This window comes from Barbus barbus, assembly GCF_936440315.1.
Source record: "Barbus barbus genome assembly, chromosome: 21".
Lineage (NCBI taxonomy): Eukaryota > Metazoa > Chordata > Actinopteri > Cypriniformes > Cyprinidae > Barbus > Barbus barbus.
The window spans coordinates 7,347,904-7,369,750 of NC_136749.1; the positions used below are offsets into that span (position 1 = coordinate 7,347,904).

Below are 21,847 nucleotides of genomic sequence, written 5' to 3' on the forward strand. Positions count from 1 at the left end.
AAGGCATGTGCACTTCATCTTCCATTTATGGATGGTAAATTTGGTTCATTGTTGACAATCACCTTTTCAGAAAGCCTCTTACCCCTTTCAGTTTACTTTTACTTCATGTGTTACATAGTAAATGGACTTCATTCAGTACCTAGAATCAAATCAAAGAGTTGTTTCTTCTTTGAGATTTTATTTATTATCAATTTGGGGGGTGTAAAATAATGTTTACTTAGATATGTTGAACCTAAGCATGTGTGTTAATTATTAACCAAAGTTATTAAACTGTTCAGTTATTTTTGTGCATTGCCAAACAGAATAAAATAAAATAAATCGTATTGTGGACAAAGGAAAACTAAACTTAAAACAGTGACACATTTTAAATAATAAAGGCTGTCAAATTCAGAGTAAATGAGAGTGCATGCCCTCAGACAGTTGTTTGGCACAATTGTGGGAGTGGAAAATGACATAAGATGGGAGTGGCCACACACTTGTCAGACCTGTTCCTGATACATGACTCCAGCAGGATTCTCACATGCATTAGTTCTTTGTTCAACCTGTATTTGTCAAGCTGAATGAGGATGGCGGAAACACCGAACCCGGCCACTACCTCCTTTCCAGCACCGACTATTTCTCTACCGCTTGGAATGGCAATATTGAGGACATATTCAGGGGCCCTAATTTGTTTGGAAATTGTAAGTGTTATTGTTTATAACTTTTCCTAGGCTTACTGGATTAAACTTCTATAATTCACAAAGATGTATCCTTTGTTGGATTATGGCAGTAAAGCATACACCTTGGTTTCATGTGCAAGTCATAATAATAATAAGGCTATAGGTATATGATTCATACTTGATACTCTGAAAGAATATAGTAATATTATGTTTATTATGCCCGTACGCACAAATCATAACAAATTTTGAGGTCTTTGAATTCAGAAAGCCTGTCTTACCTGTTAGCAAACTATGGTGTTTTTAGTGGGTTGTAGGTTGCATTAGGCCAAGTAAATAAACAATGACTTTATCCCATGATAATGCTGAAAATATCTAGTAAGTGTGAATTGAGTATTACTTATTTTCTAATATGCTATATAAAATGTAGTGGCTTCATATATATATACTTCTTTTCAATCAGGTGTTTGGAGGGTTGGTGTGGATATTAGTAGCGTCGACGAATGTGTCTGTGCCATTGTTGCAGGGATGGGTGATGTTTGTGTCAGTAACCATGTTCATCTGTTCATCTTTATACCTTGCCCTGTTTCTGCTGGGCCTGGCTGACAAGATTAACACTGACTGGAATTTCATGGTGAGTGTGTATGACTTTACAAATGCACAGTGCTAAGATTAATTTTAACACATTCAAGTGGACACTTTAGTGTATATTATTGGACACTAATAGCCAGGACAGTCATCCAAGTACAGTTTAGGGTTAAGCACCTGGTTCAAGGTCACAGGGTTGGTAAAACAAGAAATACCAGTGCTTGCAATACAGTTCTAAAACAAGAAATACCAGTGCTTGCAATACAGTTCTTAAAGTTCAATTGTTAGATAGATTGAAAGATTTGCATTTGTTCAAGATCATTATACCAGGAGTTCATTATTATTAAAATTAACAGGTATTTATTTTTGTAATATGAAGGTCACTTTCAACCATATTCAAAACTATACCTTTTACTATGTCTGTATTGTTTCTTTTTTTCTTTTTCTAATTGCATTTATGTACATAGTGTTTTTTATAGATCCTGATTTTGTTCAAGATCAAGAAAATATGAAAATCCATTTTAAATCCATTACTGTCAGGGTTGTGGGGAGAGAGGATGAGGCGAGGACTCAGTACTGCAGAGAATGGGCTTTTATTAATAATAAAAATAAACAAAACCAACCAAAACTACCCCGTAGGGGAAAACCAGGACAGCTGGCAGGCTTGGCAAGGCGGGACAGGGGTGTATTCCAGAAAGCAGGTTATGTGACATACCCGGCTAAGTTTGAGGATAAGCGAGCGGATAAACTCTGCTTTCGGTTCCAAAATCGGTGGTTACTTTAGGGTATGTAAGTAACCATAGTAACTTGCTCTCTGAAGATAACCTGCTCTGGAGCAGGTTATGTTTAGGGTTAGTTCACTTCAGTGCTATCAGTGCACGCGTGACACACTGACCAGCCTTCAGTGGGCCTGACAGATAGCGCATAACATTATATAATATTAGATTATATAATATAGCCTTGTGTGTGTATATATATATATATATATATATATATATATATATATATATATATATATATATAGCGCTAATATAAGTAATAAATAAGGTAATATATTATTCTAATATGGTTATTTTATTGGCATATATAACAGTTATCTGTATAAATTATAAAACACTATGACAAGGTAATGTTTAATTTATTATATTATATATACTTATTACATTTTATATTATCATCTCACATCTCACACATGGATTGGCATTTTCTATAATGTATTTCTATAATAAAAATACATATCTGATATGACTTAATATATAATTAGCATCAAACTAAAAAATATAAGTCATATTCTCAAGGATTGAAGATTAAACGGGAAAAAATGATTACACAACCATCAATTAGGTGGCGATATGCACTAAGCATGTAAAGTAGAAGAAAGAAACAGCATGGTGCGCTTTTTCTTAGCGTCCGTTTCCATAGTGACTCGTCGATTCGTCGCTCTGTTGAGATTGTCTTGAGCCTTAACCAGGAACGTACTCAGAGTTTAATGAACTTACTCCCAGACGCGTTTTTGGAACCACATACCTCGAGTAAGCAAGGTTTGGGGTTAATCAACCCAAAGTTCAGGGTTTAGCTGAAGGTAAATTAACCGTGCTTTCTGGAATACACCCCAGGGCACGACAAAGCAAGGCAGGATCAGCACACGACGACGAACTGGCCCATGACTGAAAACACAAGGATATTATAAAGGGAGCAAATGAGGGTAATGAGGTAACAGGGGCCCGTTTCAGAAAGGAGGTTAAGTGAAAACTGAGTATGTTAACCCTGAAATGAGGGAAACTCTGGGTTTTCGGTTTCAGAATGGGAGGTATGTTAAACCTGAGAAAGCAGAGTAAGTCAAGCCCGTTTCTGAAAGAGAGGTAACTTATACTCAGAGTCAGTTACCATGGCAACTTACTCTGTGAACCTAACCTGGTCGGGAGCAGGTTTTCTTCGGGAAACCCAGAGTTTCTTTCAGTCTCCTCCCCCTTTTTAAAGTGTAAGCGATGTTTTAATACCTCATTCATTCATTCACGCCGCAAAATTGCTTTTCTTACTGAGTATTTTTGTCTTATTTCAAGTACAAACATTTAAAATTTAAGTTAAGATGCATTTTCTATACATGAAAATAATTTTTTTAGATATTTAGTCTTGTTAAAATATAAAATTATTCTACAGAGTGTAAGAAAAATAATCTTAATGCAAACGGAAACAAGAATAGGCTAATTTTAATTTCTTACCCCATTGCCAGATAATTTGGAAAATAAAATAATATTTTAATTTTCTTTTCCTTCATGGAAACAAGACTAAATACCTTATAGCCTATTATTTATGTTATTATATTTTTTTTTACACCGTATTCATGTGCATATTTATTTGAGCGGTACCATTTCAAATGGTAGTTTTCTTTTAAACATCAGAGATGCAGAGCACATTATAAGATATGCAGATTTTAAGTAAAGTGTGCATCGCTCTCACGCTCTTTCTGGGAATTTTTTCCTGGGCACAAATCCGTCAAAGAGGAGTATCACAGGACTGTAGGTCAATGGTGTAGCAATGGGTTTAAATGAGGCTAATCTGATAAATGATGTTCACTTGATAACATCTTTCTGTGACCTGTGGAAGTAACCTGAAATAATCAGAATTTCCTTCAGGATTTCCAGTGTGGTTGGATGCATTGATGACAAGCATGATTACTGTATGAAATGGAAGGATGCCAGATGGAGGGGTAGTACGAGCCATAACCACCACTACAGCTGTTAAATAAGCAAATTATTACAATTTTTTGGTCATCTTTATTTCCTAATACAAAAGCAAAAGTTATTATTTTTACTTTTGGATTTTAGAAATCTTCCAATACTTGACCATCTCCTCTTCATCTGTCAGTGGTGCTGGCCTTCTTGTCAGTAGTTAATTTTATTACTCTAATTAAGAAATGTAACAGGTTGGATTAGAGAATATTTAATTATGTGAAAAGAGTGCTAGACTATGTGGAAAAAGCTGCAGCGCATTGAAATAGACACTGAATGATATTTAATGTCAAATGTCTGTAAAGTCATTTAGCCCACACCCATGAACCTTTCATGTTTAAAGCTTTACCTTGATTCAATTGTGTTTTTATACTTCATTTTTAGCTGCTGCCACGTTCTTGTTTCTTTTTCTGTCTTTTTCTTTTTTTTCTTTTTTTCGTGGCCATTAAAATGAATATTAGTTCAATAATTTACAGTTTTCACCTCAGATATTATAACAGTTATTAAGTTATAGACAGTTATTAAGAATTAATGTTACGCATTGACGGAGGTACGCGCGCTGACGTCTTTTTGGCGGGAGCTGTTGCCATGGTGAATCGTAATTTCGGCGCTCCGCTGATCATGACTTTTCATAGTCGTGGTGCACGTGCTTAACTCAGAGTCAGTCAACTCAGAGTTGATTGAACTAACTCATTTCAGCTGTTCTGTAACCGAAAACTCAGAGTTTCCCATCTCAGGGTAAGTCAACTCAGAGTTCAAGTTTTAACTCAGAGTTGGTTGAACCTCCTTATTGAAACAGGCCCCAGGTGGGGCAAATTAACCAATAATCAGGAAACAAGGTGGGTAGGGTCAAGACAATTGACGAGAGCACATGGCACATAGAACTAAACAAGACCAGCCATGTGCTCAACCAAAACAAAAACACAAGCACATGGCCAGCAAAACAAATCACTAGCCATGTGCAAAACAGGACACGAACATGTTGCAAAACAGGACATGAACATGAACGTGTTCACAAAAAAACAAACATGAAAGCACGCAGCCAGTGAAAAAACACCAGCTGCGTGCAACACGGACCAAAACAAAACGAGAAAGCACGCAGCCGAAACCGAACCGCGTGCCGAACAAAACACACACATAGGAGCGTCACAAAACCATGAATAAACTAGACCGAAGTGACAGAACCCTGACAATTACATGAATTGCAATGTTAGTGTTTAACATTATTAGCCTAAATTATTAGAACACTAGTATTTTCACCATCTAAAAAAATGGTTTTAAGTCAGTTATTTCTATCTTTTGCTGTGTCAGTAGGAAATATCAGTTTACATTTCCAAACATTCATTTTGCCATTAATTGTAATAATCCAGATTTTTAAAGATTTTTGTTTATACAAGGAGCCTGACAACAGCCAGTGCTCCACACAGAAATCTGATCTCATCATCATCCAGTCTGCCTGGAATAACATGAAGAAACGGAACAAACTGAGACTGTGGCAACATCTCCAAGATGCTTCAAGAAACCTACCAGCAACGCTACCTGAAAACTATGCGCAAGTGCACCAAGGGCAAAAGCTGCTTGCTGTCACAAGCAGGATGGTCACACCAAATGTTGATTTAATTTAATTAACAGAAGTTAATTGATAAAGAAAATATGACATTATTTTTGACAGCGTCCTCATTTTATATAATTTTTTACACAAATGCCTAAATCTTTTAACAGTACTGTAGCTTTGCAGGTTGGAAGCATCTTGGAGACGTTGCCACAGTTTTTCTGGATTTAGTCTCAGTTTCTGTTTCTTCATGTAATTCCAGAGAGACTGGATGATGATGAGATCAGATATCTGTGTGGAGAACTGGCTGTATATTACAATTAATGGCAAAATTTATGTTTGGTAATGTATACTGATATTTCCTACTGAGACACTAAAGCAAAAGATAAATAAAATAATAAAAAATAACTGACTTAAAACCATTTTTAGCTGGTGAAAATACTAGTGTTCTAATAATGTTGGCCACCACTGACACACATATACATACATACAGTACATGCATATATATACACACACACACAGGTGCTGGTCATAAAATTAGAATATCATGAAAAAGTTGATTTATTTCAGTAATACCATTCAAAAAGTGAAACTTGTATATTAGATTCATTCATTACACACAGACTGATATATTTCAAATGTTTATTTCCTTTAATTTTGATGATTATAACTGACAACTAATGAAAACCCCAAATTCAGTATCTCAGAAAATTAGAATATCAATTAAGACCAATGCAAAAAAAAATATTTTTAGAAATGTTGGCCAACTGAGTATGAACATGAAAAGTATGAGCATGTACAGCACTCAATATTTAGTTGGGGCTCCTGTGGCCTGGATTACTGCAGCAATGCGGCGTGGCATGGAGTCGATCAGTCTGTGGCACTGGTCAGGTGTTATGAGAGCCCATGTTGCTCTGATAGTGGCCTTCAGCTCTTCTGAATTGTTGGGTCTGGCGTATTGCATCTTCCTCTTCATAATACCCCATAGGTTTTCTATGGGGTTAAGGTCAGGCGAGTTTGCTGGCCAGTCAAGGTCCTTAAGGTGGTCCTTAAAGGACCTTACCATGGTCCTTAAACCAGGCACTGGTAGCTTTGGCAGTGTGTGCAGGTGCCAAGTCCTGTTGGAAAATGAAATCTGCATCTCCATAAATTTGGTCAGCAGCAGGAAGCATGAAGTGCTCTAAAACTTCCTGGTAGGCGGCTGCATTGACCTTGGACCTCAGAAAACACAATGGACCAACACCAGCAGATGACATGGCACCCCAAACCATCAATGATTGTGGAAACTTTACACTGGACCTCAAGCAACGTGGATTATGTGCCTCTCCTCTCTTCCTCCAGACTCTGGGACCTTGATTTCCAAAGGAAATGCAAAATTTACTTTCATCAGAGAGCATAACTTTGGACCACTCAGCAGCAGTCCAGTCAAGACGCTTCTGACGCTGTCTCTTGTTCAAGAGTGGCTTGACACAAGGAATGCGACAGCTGAAACCCATGTCTTGCATACGTCTGTGCGTGGTGGTTCTTGAAGCACTGACTTCAGCTGCAGTCCACTCTTTGTGAATCTCCCCCACATTTTTGGATGTTTTTTTTTTTTTTCACAATCCTCTCCAGGGTGCGGTTATCCTTATTGCTTGTACACTTTTTTCTACCACATCTTGTCCTTCCCTTCGCCCCTCTATTAATATGCTTGGACACAGAGCTCTGTGAACAGCCAGCCTCTTTAGCGATGACCTTTTGTGTCTTGCCCTCCTTGTGCAAGGTGTCAATGGTCGTCTTTTGGACAACTGTCAAGTCAGCAGTCTTCCCCATGATTGTGTAGCTTACAAAACTAGACTGAGAGACCATTTAAAGGCTTTTGCAGGTGTTTTGAGTTAATTGGCTGATTAGAGTGTGGCACCAGGGGTCTTCAATATTGAACATTTTCACAATATTCTAATTTTCTGAGATACTGAATTTGGGACTTTCATTAGTTGTCAGTTATAATCATAAACATTTGAAATATATCAGTCTGTGTGTAATGAATGAATCTAATATACAAGTTTCACTTTTTGATATTACGGAAATAAATCAACTTTTTCATGATATTCTAATTTTATGACCAGCACATACATACATGTATGTATGTATGTATGTATGTATGTATGTATGTATGTATGTATGTATGTATATATATATATATTAGGGCCGGGACTTTAACGCGTTAATTTAGATTAATTAATTACACAAAAATAACGCGTTAATTTTTTTTAACGCATTTTAATCGCACTTATTTTTGCACCGCGGAACGTTTCTCACTGGATGAGTTTCGGCGGACCGATTATACTGGAGCACCAACTAGCGTTCAGAATTCCAAGAACGCAAAGAACGGACTTGCGTTCTCGTGGAGACCGGTCTTGCCAAGCTTCCTTGGAAGAACGAAATCGGAAGGACGCGAGAACACAGCACACTTATGAGAACTGAGATGTACTGCGTTCTTGCTTAACTGACCGCATAGTCTCAGCATAAGAAACGGCCAATGAACAATCAATATTACAAAATGTCATAACTTATTAAAACATTTCATACTATTATAGATATTACTTTCATATAATTGTATTGTTTTATTTTAGAGCGTTATATGTTTTACTGTTAAGATTCATTTTAATATGCCAATAAAAATGCAGACTTTCTCCGGGTCTTATAACTTTATTAAAATTAACCAAAACAAAACGATAAATGTTTACTTTCAACTTGAAGAGCCGTTAAGTATTTGTGAGAGCGACTTTAAAGCTTACAGGCTTCCGTACACCGGCCACCCACAGCGTCTTCTGGGATTTCTAACGGCTCGACCATAACCTTGGCTAGTCCTTCTGACATTTTCTGCTGGCTCTGATGTCTCTGTAGTGGTTAAACATGAGATATAAATGTTCATCTTTCAAAAAATAACTGATAACCAGTTATGCCAGTACTTTCTGAATTGTACCTGTTCTGTATGTGTGTGTATATATATATATCATCAGAGCCAGCAGAAAATGTCAGAAGGACTAGCCAAGGTTATGGTCTTCTCAGCGGGATAAATGAGTACTGAGTGCCCGGTGATCGCGTAAATCTCACATCTCTGAAATCAGTAAAGCACATTTTTAATTTTTTGAAATATGTTACAAAAAAAAAAAAAAAAAAAAAAAAAAAACTTTCACGATATTCTAATTTTTTTTTTAGAGGCACCCATACAGTATACATGTATGTGTGTGTGTGTGTGTGTGTATGTATATATGTACGTATGTATGTATGTATGTATATACATACATACCTTTTGAGGTGCATCTCAAAAAAATTAATATCGTGAAAAAGTTTTTGATTTTGTAACATTTCAAAAAGTGAAACTTTCATATATTCTAGATTCATTACATGTAAAGTAAAACATTTCAAAAGTTTTTTATTTTTATTTTGATGATTAGAGCTTACAGCTCATGAAAGTCAAAAATCCAGTACCTCAAAATATTAGAATACTTACATTTGAGTACATTAAATGACCATCCCTACAGTATAAATTCCGGGTATCTTTTGTTTTTTGAAACCACAATAATGGGGAAGACTGCTGATTTGGCAATGGTCCAGAAGACAATCATTAGCCCTGTTTCCACCGCAGGAACTTTCCCAAGGAACTAGAGACTTTGGGCCATTACTCGGTGTGTTTCCACTGCAGGAACCAGGATCTAAATAAAGGACCGGGTAAAATTTTGCCCCTCAGAAAGTCCCTGCTCACGAGGAAGTTATTCAAAGGTCCGGAACTTGGGGGGACGGGACTTGCTGATTGGTTGAGTTTGACACCCTCCACAAAGAGGGTAAGTCACAGAAGGTCATTAATGAAAGGGGTTGCTGTTCACAGTGTGCTACATCAAAGCATATTAAATGCAAAGTTGACTGGAAGAAAGAAACTTGTAGGAAAAGGTGCACAAGCAACAGGGATGTTTGCAAGCTTGAGAATAATGTAAGGCAAAGCTGATTCAAACACTTGGGAGAGCTTCACAAGCAGTGGATTGAAGCAGGAGTCAGTGCATGAAGAGTCACCACGCTCAGACATCTTCAGGAAAAGTAATGATTTGGGGTGCCGTGACGTCTGCTGGTGTTGGTCCATTGTGTTTTATAAAGTCCAAAGTCAGTGCAGCCATCTACCAGGCAATTTTTGAGCACTTTATGCTTCCATCTGCTGATTTCCTTTTCCAGCAGGACTCTAGCACCTGCTCACAGTGCCAAAACCACTTCCAAGTGGTTTGCTGACCATGATATTACTGTGCTTGATTGGCCAGCCAACATGCCTGACCTGAACCCCATATGGAATCTATGATTATTGATATATCAAGAGAAAGATGAGAAACAGTCTATCCAACAATACAGATGAGCTGAAGGCTCAATAGTACATAGTAACATACTTTAGATAAACATACTTGGTAACACTCTATGGTAAGAGTACATGAATTACCATGAATTAATGCAGAAATGTATATGTGAATCATGCATTACTTCATGCATTAATATCTCATGAATTATCAGGAACTAACATGAGTTCAAAATCTTTCATTTATGACTTCATGGATGAACAACACCTTAAGACATTAACTAAGGTGAGTACATCATCATGATTTATGATTTATTACGCATGATCATGATGTTTTCTTTGTTCACAAAAAACAAGGTCTTTACTCTCCATTGTGGATAAAGCTATGCTTATGGTACATGATTCAAAAAAGCATTATTTTGTGCATGTAAGATTACTTGAATTATTAAAGGAATGTAGAATGTTCACACATTAATCTATGCATGAATTCATGTTTTCCTTTTTTTTGATTGATCTTAGGAAATAATATTTTGAGATACTGGATTTTTGACTTTTATGTGTAAGCTCTAATCATCAAAATAAAAATAAACAAGCTTTTGAAATGTTTTACTTTACATGTAATGAATGTATAATATGAAAGTTTCACTTTTTGAAATAAGTAAAAAAAAAAAAAAAAAACTTTCACTATATTCAAACTTTTTGTATATAAAGGCACAATTCAAAAAGTACTGGCATAAGTGGTTATCAGTTATTTTTTGAAAGATGAACACTTATATCTCATGTTTAACCACTAAAGAGACACAGAGCCAGCGGAAAATGTCAGAAGGACTAGCCAAGGTTATGGTCCTCTCAGCGTGATACATGAGCACTGAGCGCCCGGTGATCGTGTGGACCTCACGTCTCCAAAATCAGCGAAGCACATTTTCAAATAGGCGCTGTCTTTTTAAATAGACAGCAGATATCAGTTTTAACCAAATATTCACCTGAAATATTTTTAAAACTACATTTCATGACACAATAACAATAATATTTAAAAAATAATAATAATAATTTCTGAGGGGAACTTTATTCAGATCCTGGTTCCTGCAGTGAAAACACACCGAGTACCTCGCCCAAAGTCCCTAGTTCCTGCAATGTAAACAGGCTTTTAGTGGGGGTATTTTCACACTCTTATGTTACTTTAATATTTTCAAGCTCAAAAAAACAAAGAAAAGAATTAGGCCCTTGGCTCAGATCACTCTAACAGCAAGATTTGGTGTTATAGAATAAGCACTGTGCCAATTTTCAATACTGGATAAACAGTTTACTAAACAATTTAAAAGGGTCAACACACAAACATATACGGTACTGGGCAAAAAAAATAAATAAAAAAAAAATAGCCTTTTTAAAGCCTTATTTATCTGCAACGGTTCAGTAAGAAATAACACTTTACATTTCCAAAAATGCCTTTTCTCATAAATTGTAATAATCCAGTGAGATTTTTGTATGCATAAGTAATCTGACAACAGCCAGTATGCTCCACACAGAGATCTCGTCTCACTATCATTGAGTCTGTCAGGAATGACATGAAGAAATAGAACAATAAATAAATATTTGGTGTGACCATTTTGCATTTAAAACAGGTTTTGTCCTTGGTTCACTTGCACATATTTGTTCAGGTATAGATTTTCAGTATAGGTTTCTTTAAGCGTCTTGGAGATGTTGACACAGTCCTTCTGAAAATTGAGTGAATGAATTTATTTATTTAGAAATATAATCTGACAGGATTATCTGAAATCTAGCCTTTGATCCATTGATCTGTACACATCATAAACTCAAATTGTCTCCCATTGTTTACAGGACATGTTCTACCATTTCATCGCTTTGCTGTTTTATTTTGGTGCATTTTTGCTGGAAGCTACAGTTTCATCTGCGGGTACATATGCAAACAGCACCTGCATACGCAGACCCCGTGGCAATATAATAACATTTCTGGACTACAGAGAATATAACATTAATGTCGCTGCTGCGGTGAGTTGTTAACACTACCTTTCTTTTCCCTTGATTTTCATTGATTGTAATTTTCAGATTCAACAATTGGATATTTTGTTATATACAAAGAACACACTGAACACACAATTAGTAAAAAAAAAAAAACTAAAAAAAACAAAGGACATATTACGGAAGTTCTAAGCAGCCATGCATTATTATAATTTTTCTGTCTTGTTTTCTCGTGATCTCGACATAACGAAAGTTTTTTTGTCGTTATCACGATTTAATTTTCTCTGTGTACTCGGCATGACAAAATGCTATAGAAGCAGCATCATCGCAGCATCATGGATGATCGTATTCGCTTTTACTTTGATCAGGGACTCACTCAAACTGAAATAATAAAAATAAAAATATGGTATAAGTACCATCCCAAATATTGAAGGTGTTGTGTGTGTGTGACCGACTACATTGATCCATGATAGAATACTTTTCATGCATATTCATACTCGGCCATTTTAGCTCTGTGTCTGTCAGTGATTGACGACTTACACAAGTGTTCGACACTTGAGAAGGAGGCTGTCGGGTCTGCAACTTTATCGTCGAAGACAATATAGTGACCCTGATTTTCTCACGATAGCTACAATTACGTCGTGAGAAAACGGTTTTTACGTTGAGATCAACAACTTTCGTTATGTCCAGATAACCACAAAACAACTTTCGTTATGTTGTGATCACGAGAAAACAAGACAGAAAAATTATAATAATGCATGGCCGCTTAGAACTTCCGTAACATAAAATAATGCAAATAATTTCAAATATGCAGCTGAACATCCAGAACACAATCATAGTCTATATTTTCCACTCTGATAAGAATATGTAATTATTTCAGAATATTTTATCATGAAGACTGAAGAATAGTCAATTGTCTTACCCTCATGTCATTCCAAACCACTGTGCTGGTCTGTACAACAACAGTTGTTCATAATGATTGGTCCGTCTAGCTCCCAAAATGTGAAAATAAATAAAACACCAAAGCACCATAAAATGTATCATTAAAGTGGTCCATAGGACTTGTGCAATATATTAAAAGTCCAGTGCACAAGTTGAATGACTTTGTGACTCTCAGTCAGGGGTATAAAAAGTACTCAAAATTATACTCAAGTTAAAGTACAGATACTCTGTGAAAATTTTACTCAATTAAAAGTACAAATATCTGGCCAAAAACACACTTGAGTAAAAGTAAAAAAAAGTTTAAAAAGTGACCCTGAAAAAGGAAGAAAAAAAACATTAAAAGAAAGGATATTCTTGTTTCATCATATTGAACAATATTCTCAATACAAAGTAAATTTGCTTAAAAATAAATAGCTTTTTTTTGTCAGAAATACAAAAGTTTGATTAAAGGGAGAAGACAAAACGGAATGGCACATTAACAATGGAAAACACATCTATGCTGAACAAAACTTAACGCAACACTTTTGTTTCATGAGCTGAACTCAAAGATCTACGACTTTTTCTATGTACACAAAAGGCCTATTTCTCTCAAATATTGTACACAAATCTGTCTAAATCTGTGTTAGTGAGCACTTCTCCTTTAACGAGATAATCCATCCACCTCACAGGTGTGGCATATCAAGATGCTGATTAGACAGCATCTTGATTATTGCACAAGTGTGCCTTAGGCTGGCCACAAATGTGCAGTTTTACTATATTGGGGGGGTCTACAAACCAGTCAGTATCCGGTGTGACCACCATTTGCCTCACGCAGTGCAACACATATCCTTCGCATAGAGTTGATCAGGTTGTCCACTCCTCTTCAATGGCTGTGCGAAGTTGCTGGATATTGATAGGAACTGGAACACGCTGTCGTATACGCCGATCCAGAGCATCCCAAACATGCTCAATGGGTGACATATCCGGAGAGTATGCTGGCCATGCAAGAACTGGGATGTTTTCAGCTTCCAGGAATTGTGTACAGATCCTTGCAACATGGGGCTGTGCATTGTCATGCTGCAACATGAGGTGATGGTCGTGGATGAATGGCTCAACAATGGGCCTCAGGATCTCGTCACAGTATCTCTGTGCATTCAAAATGCCATCAATAAAATGCCCCTGTGTTCATTGTCTATAACATACGCCTGCCCATACCATAATCCCACCGCCACCATGGGCCACTCGATCCACAACGTTGACATCAGCAAACCGCTCACCCACACAACGCCATACACGCTGTCTGCCATCTGCCCTGTACAGTGAAAACTGGGATTCAACCGTGAAGAGAACACGTCTCCAAAAAGTGCCAGATGCCATTGAATGTGAGCATTTGCCCACTTAAGTCGGTTATGACGATGAACTGCAATCAGGTCGAGACCCCGATGAGGACGACAAGCATGCAGATGAGCTTCCCTGAGATGGTTTCTGACAGTTTGTGCAGAAATTTTTTATGCAAACCGATTGTTGCAGCAGCTGGTCTCAGACGATCTTGGAGGTGAATATGCTGGATGTGGAGGTCCTGGGCTGGTGTGGTTACACGTGGTCTGCGGTTGTGAGGCCGGTTGGATGTACTGCCAAATTCTCTGAAACGACTTTGGAGATGACTTATGGTAGAGAAACGAACATTCAATTCACGGGCAACAGCTCTGGTGGACATTCCTGCAGTCAGCTTGCCAATTGCACGCTCCCTCAAAACTTGTCCCATCTGTGGCATTGTGGTCTGTGATAAAACTGCACATTTTAGAGTGGCCTTTTATTGTGGCCAGCCTAAGGCACACCTGTGCAATAATCAGGCTGTCTAATCAGCATTTTGTTATGCCACACCTGTAGAGGTGAATGGATTATCTTGGCAAAGGAGAAGTGCTCACTAACACAGATTTAGACAGATTTGTGAACAATATTTGAGAGAAATAGGCCTTTTGTGTACATAGAAAAAGTCTTACATTTACATTTAGTCATTTGGCTTTTATCCAAAGCGACTTACAATTGGGGAATACAAAAAGCGATTCACCTTGAAGAGGCAATCAGACAGAGGAAGTGCTCGTAACACCAAGTTTCAGTCATTGCTCAAATAAGTACAAGCTAGTAAGGGAGGGAGAGAAAGACAGAGGGAAAGTGAGGTTTTTTTTTGAGTTTAGGATGAAGTCAAGTACTGCCGAAAGAGATGAGTTTTCGGTTGTTGCTTGAAGATTGACAGGGATCCAGCATTCCGGATAGGGGTGGGAAGATTATTCCACCAGCCAGGAATGGTGAACGAGAATGTTCTGGAGAGTGATTTTGAGCCTCTCTGTGATGGTACCACAAGGCGTCGCTCACTAGCAGATCTCAGACTTCTGGAGGGGATGTAGGTTCGTAATAGTGAGTGGAAGTAGGAGGGTGCTGAGCCTGTGGTAGTTCTGTATGCAAGCTTCAGTGTCTTGAACTTGAACTACCAGCTGCCACTGGTAGCCAGTGCAAGGAGATGAAGAGAGGTGTAACATGGGCTCTTTTGGGCACGTTGAATATCAGTCGTGCCGCTGCATTCTGAATCATTTGTAGAGGTTTGATTGTGTTTGATGGCAGACCAGCCAGAAGAGCATTGCAGTAGTCCAGTCTAGAAACGACAAGGGCCTGGACAAGAAAGTAGTAGTGCAGTCCCTGTTGAATGGCCACTCCTGAAACCTGACTGTTTAGCATCCAGTTTGGTGTACTGTGAAAGAAACCGTGAGAGCTGGTTGAAGACAACTCATTTGAGTGTTTTCCCTACGAATGGAAGGAGAGAGACAGGTCTGTAGTTTTCTAAAAGAGAAGTGTTTAATATAGGTTTTTTGATCAGTTTTGTCTGTAAAAAAGTGGCAAAGTCGTAGATCTTTGAGTTCAGCTCCTGAAAAATGGGGGCAAAACAAAAGTATTCCGTTTATAATAAAAGTATTCCGTTTATAATTTTGGTCAGTGTATTTAATGCAGCAACAACAATTAAAATGCAGTACAGTGGAACATAAAAAAATCCATCCTTTACACCTTAATGCCATCCCATGTGTATACATAAATAATACATCTTTCTGCATATAAATGCAAGTGTATGGCATGTCCAAAGATTATGCTTCAAAACGTACACAAAGAGAAGACGACAGTAACCCATATAACCCGTGCTGATGCCTTCTTAAGTGGAACAATAAGCATGTGTATGAAAAAAACAATGATTATTATATATATTTTTTTTACTTTACTGTTGTGTTCACCTTTTTGGAATTATATGCACTAAAAATCTTTGTGTTCATCTGAAGTAATGAGTAAATGATGGGAGAATTGTAATTTTTGGGTGGAGTACCCCTCTAACGAGCCAGATGCAGAGGCTAGAAATATATTCCAGACAGAATATAAGAGCCTGTTTTGAATTAATGATGAGTGACATCAATTAAAACAAACAATATTAACTTTTTGAAAATGCCACCTTTTTTGTGTTGTCTACTCAACGCCCCTGTCTGTAGCAATAATTTCTCTTTTAATTGTTTATTTGGAGCATTTAGTAATGATTTATAATTATTTATGACTAATTAGATTAATTAATGAGCAAATCATGTAATTATTTAGATTAAATAATAACTAATTGACAGTCCTAATTGTTGCACAATATATCATTATAGTTCAAATTATCGATTCCCAGGTAAGAACATCACTAAACATGATTTACATTTAATTTAACAGAGATTTGGAACATTTAATTTAAAAAGTAATCATGGCCACTAAAACATGAATTGTATTTTAATTGTATCACTGATTTTATTTGCACTCAGTTTTGTGCATTCAGCCAATATAGTACACAGACAGCTAATGGCTGTATCAAAATGGACATAAATAATGAATAAACTTAGTCACCTTATGCTTCCTCACATTTGATGGCAAAGAAATTTTAAAGCCAGAAATTTACCTGATGACATTTATAACCAAAGCTGAAATGGATGTGCTTGATGCATGAAAACAAACTTTATTGGCGTGCAGCTTCCATGTACCATATTTAATGTTTGTAAGATAAAATTAAATTGCAAAAATGTAACAAGTACTTTTCAAGTTGAAATAAGATTGTAAGGAGTAAAAAGTAGTTTATTCTTCAGAAATGTAATAAAGTAAAAGTACAAGTAGTCACTTTACATTATATTTGAATAAAGTACAAATACCCCAAAATAATACTCAAGTACAGTAATGAAGTCAAATTACTCAAATATTTTACACCCCTGCTCACAGTCCCATCAACTTATACATTTTTCTAGCATGCATGCTGAACTGCAGGAACACTTTTATAAGCAGAAAAAGCTCATGGCATCAGTTGAGCTACTGTTGCTATCTTTGCGAACACAATTTGTGCAACTTTCTGAAGCTACTCATAGCTATCTCTGCATATTAAGCAGGGTAGGACAAAACAAGTATTTTATAGTTTATGTATTGAAAGAAATCACACTAAGCTGATTTTTAGGAGTCTAAGCACCAAAGTTGCCAGAACCCTATTGTTTTCATACAGAGTTATTAGGGGCCAAGCACCAAAGGTGTGAAGGAACCCATTGTATCCATTGCCATTTTTATTCTTCTTCCCTTTCTTCTTCTTCCACTCTAGATTCTATGGCAGCCCATAGAACTGCTTGCAGGAAAGTTACGAAATTTGGCACACTGATAGAGAACAGTCTGAACTGTCACTATTGCAAATTTGGAGTCTCTAACTCAATCCTCTAGCGCCACCAACTGTTCCAAGTTGCACTTATGTTTATGCTAATAACTTTTGAACCGTAAGGTTCAGATGGTGTTCAAAGTGTCTTTTTTCGCTCTGATTCCTTGTCTCATGCCGAGTCAAATGAACACCAAAATGTAAAATTCTTAAGGTAAATTTTTCACTAATTTTAATAGTTCGAAAAAACTTTTTCTTTTCGAACCCGTCCTGGATGGTTTGTCTGATTTTCACCAAAATTGGCTCAGATCATCTTCAGACCATACTGGCAAAAAGTTATCAAAAGATTCCCCATCCTTTCTCGACGGATTCAGATTCGACAAAAAGCTCACCAAATCAGACTTGAGGCTATATCTATCCAGGCTACCTGCAAGGTTTTGTTACAGTGGCACCTAGTGGTCAAAATATATGAAAAGTTACTATTTTCGCTTATAACTTCTGAATGGTTTGGCCAAAAATCTAACTTGGTTTAGATTCAGTATAGCATGCCAAGTCGAATGATAACCAATTTTCCCTTATGTCAGCCATTTTGGACATCGGCCATTTTGAATTTTGTTATCCAATGCTATATTTTACAAACAAATTAATGTATCATTATGAAACTTAGTATGTTTCTTTGGCATCATGCTCTGATGGTACTCAAAAAGTTTCAGGGCAGCGCCACCTTGTGCTCAACAGTTGTAATGAAATTTGCAAAAATGCTAATAACTTTTGAGTATATTAGATTATTGTAATTAAACTGGTCTCAAAATATTCTTTGGGTCATGCCGAGAACACAGATACCATTTTTTGTTGCCATATTCAGCTGAACTTTCTGCCTGCCATTTTGATTTATTTTGAAAACCTACTTTTTCGAACTCCTCCTAGACCGGTTGTCTGAATTTCACCAAATTTGACTGGGATCATCTTCAGAACGTACCGACCAAAATATATCAAAAGCTTTTTGATAGACAAACCGTTTGATAGACCAAACCGAATAACGCATCAATGAATTTCTAGGATTCAAAACTGCATTTGAGACTGTATCTCTGCAAAGCTTTGACATACTGACACCAAACTTTGTATGTGCCATTGTCACCTCCCACTGAACACGCCACATCAGTTTGGTAACAGCGCCACCTATTGGACAAAAGTGATAAACCATTCATATTAAGCCATTAACCATTAATAATGAGATTTCCATAAAATGCTAATAACAAATAAGTAATACAAATGGTCTCAAAATATTCCTGGAGTCATGCAGAAAAAAATAGATATTGCCATCGCAGATTAACGTAATGGCTGCCATTTTGATTTATGTTTAAAACCTATTTTTCTAAATCCTCCTAGATTATTTATCTGATTTTCACCAAACTTGAGTCAGATCATCTTCAGACAATGCTGACAAAAAGTTATGAATTTCGTGTTGATAGATAAAACTGTTATTGTATAGCACAGCAACAAACTTAAGGCATAATGCTAAAATGACTCTGAGGATGTATGTCTGCAAAGCTTTGACATACTGACACTTTGTGTGTACCATTTTCACCTCACACAGAACACGCCACATCGATTTGATAACAGCGCCACCTATTGGTCAAAAGTGATGACCCATTAAATCTTATTACTAGTGGTTGTACAGTATTTATGATTTTCAAGTACAGTCATCCTAAAATGGTGTTAATTACTCATTGTTGCAGTTGGTCTGATGCTTCATGCCATGCTTAGCTCCTCATTTGCCTCGGTTCTGCTTGGCCCCTTAATTGCTGCTTGCAGCTATTATTATTATTATTATTATTCTGCCCTAAAAGTGTCTGGCCAGCCAAAACTGTAAGTTGTAGAAATACCAAATTTGCCAGGATGGTCCCAATTATAAAATTAAGAATTTAGTAAAAATAATTTAGATAATTAAAGTAATTTGCCCAAACTACAGGTCCTTTTAAAAAAATTAGCATATGTGATAAAGTTCATTATTTTCTGCAATGTACTGATAAACATTAGACTTTCATATATTTTAGATTCATTACAACACAACTGAAGTAGTTCAAGCCTTTTATTGTTTTAATATTGATGATTTTGGCATACAGCTCATGAAAACCCAAAATTCCTATCTCAAAAAATTAGTGTGTCAATGATGTTGTACTAACGTTGTCCACTAGAGGGAACCACAGGATAAGAAATCTATTGAGACTTCAATTGAGAGATGAAGTAATAATATTGTCCAAAAGAGGGAGGCACAAGACAACAAATTATTTTAGAACAGGTTTAAAATGTGTAAATGGTTCAACTGATTAACTTTGCATAACATTTAATGTAGTTTCATAATGTTTAATAAAGGCTAAAACAATCTAAGTTTAATAAGTTGCCTAATGGTTAGAGAGTCGGCCTAATGGTTAGAGAGTCGGACTCGTAATCCAAAGGTTGCGGGTTCGAGTCTCGGGCCGGCTGGGATTGTAGGTGGGGGGGGAGCGAATGTCCAGTGCTCTCTCCACCCTCAATACCATGACTGAGGTGCCCTTGAGCAAGGCACCGAACCCTCAACTGCTCCCCGGGCGCCGCAGCATAAATGGCTGCCCACAGCTCTGGGTGTGTGTTCACTGTGTGTGTGTGTTCACTGCTGTGTGTGTGCACGTTGGATGGGTTAAATGCAGAGCACGAATTCCGAGTATGGGTCACCATACTTGGCAGTATGTCACTTCAATAAGTTTCCAAAGTAATCTGTGATCTTAGATAATATCTGTGATTTTAAAATGTAAAATATTCATATCTATTTATAATGATTTATGTGATTTCTGAATACATTTGTCAAGTTGTCAGACATGACTGCATACACATTGCGTTCCAGTTAAAATATTATAATATTGTTAAAATAGACAATATTATTTGTCTATTGAGATATGGTACACAAAATAATACTTCCATAGTATTATTTTGGCATTTAAAGGCATTTAGACATTTAAATAGGCCTACTCGTATTACATTTGAAAAGTGACCTGGCCATTGTAAAATAACTTTAGCCTATCCTCTACATGAGGCGATTCCCAGCGGGCATATTTTAAATTCAGTTTGGATAGCAATTTCTTCCAGTGATAACTGGGTGAAAATAAAAAGTTAAGCCAATTCAATTTACATAAATTCTATGCCATTCCAAGTTCTTGACATCAGTTGGATTTGTATATTTAACCTGTTCTATTTTGATGTTTTCAACATAAATTGCCTACTGCGCCGTGCTTGGACCCCGATGATTCCCACTTGCAGCTATATTTTTTTTTATCAGTGTTGGAAACAGTTGTGCAGCTTCATTCATTCATTCGTTCATTCATTCATTCGAAAATGTTACACTTTCTTCTTTATTTTAAATAAATGCTGTTCTTTTTAACTTTCTATTTATCAAAGAATCCTGAAAAAGTATCACAGGTCCCAAAATATATTAGGCAGCACAACTGTTTCCAACATTGATAATAAATTAGCATATGAGAATTATTTCTAAAGGGTCATGTTAACACTGAAGACTGGAGTAATGTTTGATGAAATTGCAGCTTTGCGTCACTGAAATAAATTATATTTTAAAGTATAATAAAATGGAAAACCAATAGTAGAAATCGAAATAATATTTCGCAGTATTACTGTTTTTCTGTATATTTTTATTGATTGACTGATTGGGAACAGTTCAGTATTTCCATACTACCCTACCTTTACCATTAACAGTAAAGCAGAAACAAAATTTGAGTTTTTATGTGAGCCATGATTGGAGAAATTATAAATAAGTAAATAAATAAAGTTTAAAAAAAAATTATCTTGCACACACAGTATGTAAACAATATTGTTATTAATAAAAAAAAAGTGTTATTATAATAGTGTTGTTTTCTTTCTCCACAGATATTTTCATTTATAGTGACTTTGTGTTATGGCTGTAGCATGTTCATGGGCTTCAGGAGATGGAGAAAATAGCACACAAAAATGAAGCATGTGTAACCGATTCATAACACAATATCAAATGTAAACTGTACTGTTATGGACATTACACAGGGTGATAATGGTTTACCAAAATGTATCTATGGACTTTATTCACATTAAATAAAGATTAATTTTAATTATTTTTTCAAATTAAATAAATTGAATTTGTATTTTCTTATTTGTATTTTATTTATTTTTTAATATAAATAAATATGCATATAAAATGTATATGTGGACCAAAAAAGGTCTTAGGTGTCAATTTTTGAAATTGAGATTTATACATAATCTGAAAGCTGATAAATAAGCTTTCCATTGATGTATGGTTTGTTAGGATAAGCCAATATTTGGCCGAGATACAACTATTTGAATATCTGGAATCTGACTGTGCAAAAAAATAAAAAT

At 36.3% G+C, this 21,847-nt stretch overlaps 1 protein-coding gene across 1 annotated transcript; it reads left to right on the top strand.

The window, feature by feature from the left end:
• Positions 1-566: 566 nt before the first annotated feature.
• Positions 567-21,619, top strand: LOC306887878 (protein MAL2-like; the record flags this gene model as incomplete). The annotated part of the gene is made up of 4 exons (XM_079445882.1): positions 567-680; positions 1,120-1,290; positions 11,689-11,859; positions 21,368-21,619. 4 exons carry the CDS (start codon positions 567-569, stop codon positions 21,437-21,439), a joined length of 528 nt encoding a protein of 175 aa, XP_079302008.1. The 3' UTR covers positions 21,440-21,619.
• Between the last annotated feature and the right edge of the window lie 228 nt (positions 21,620-21,847).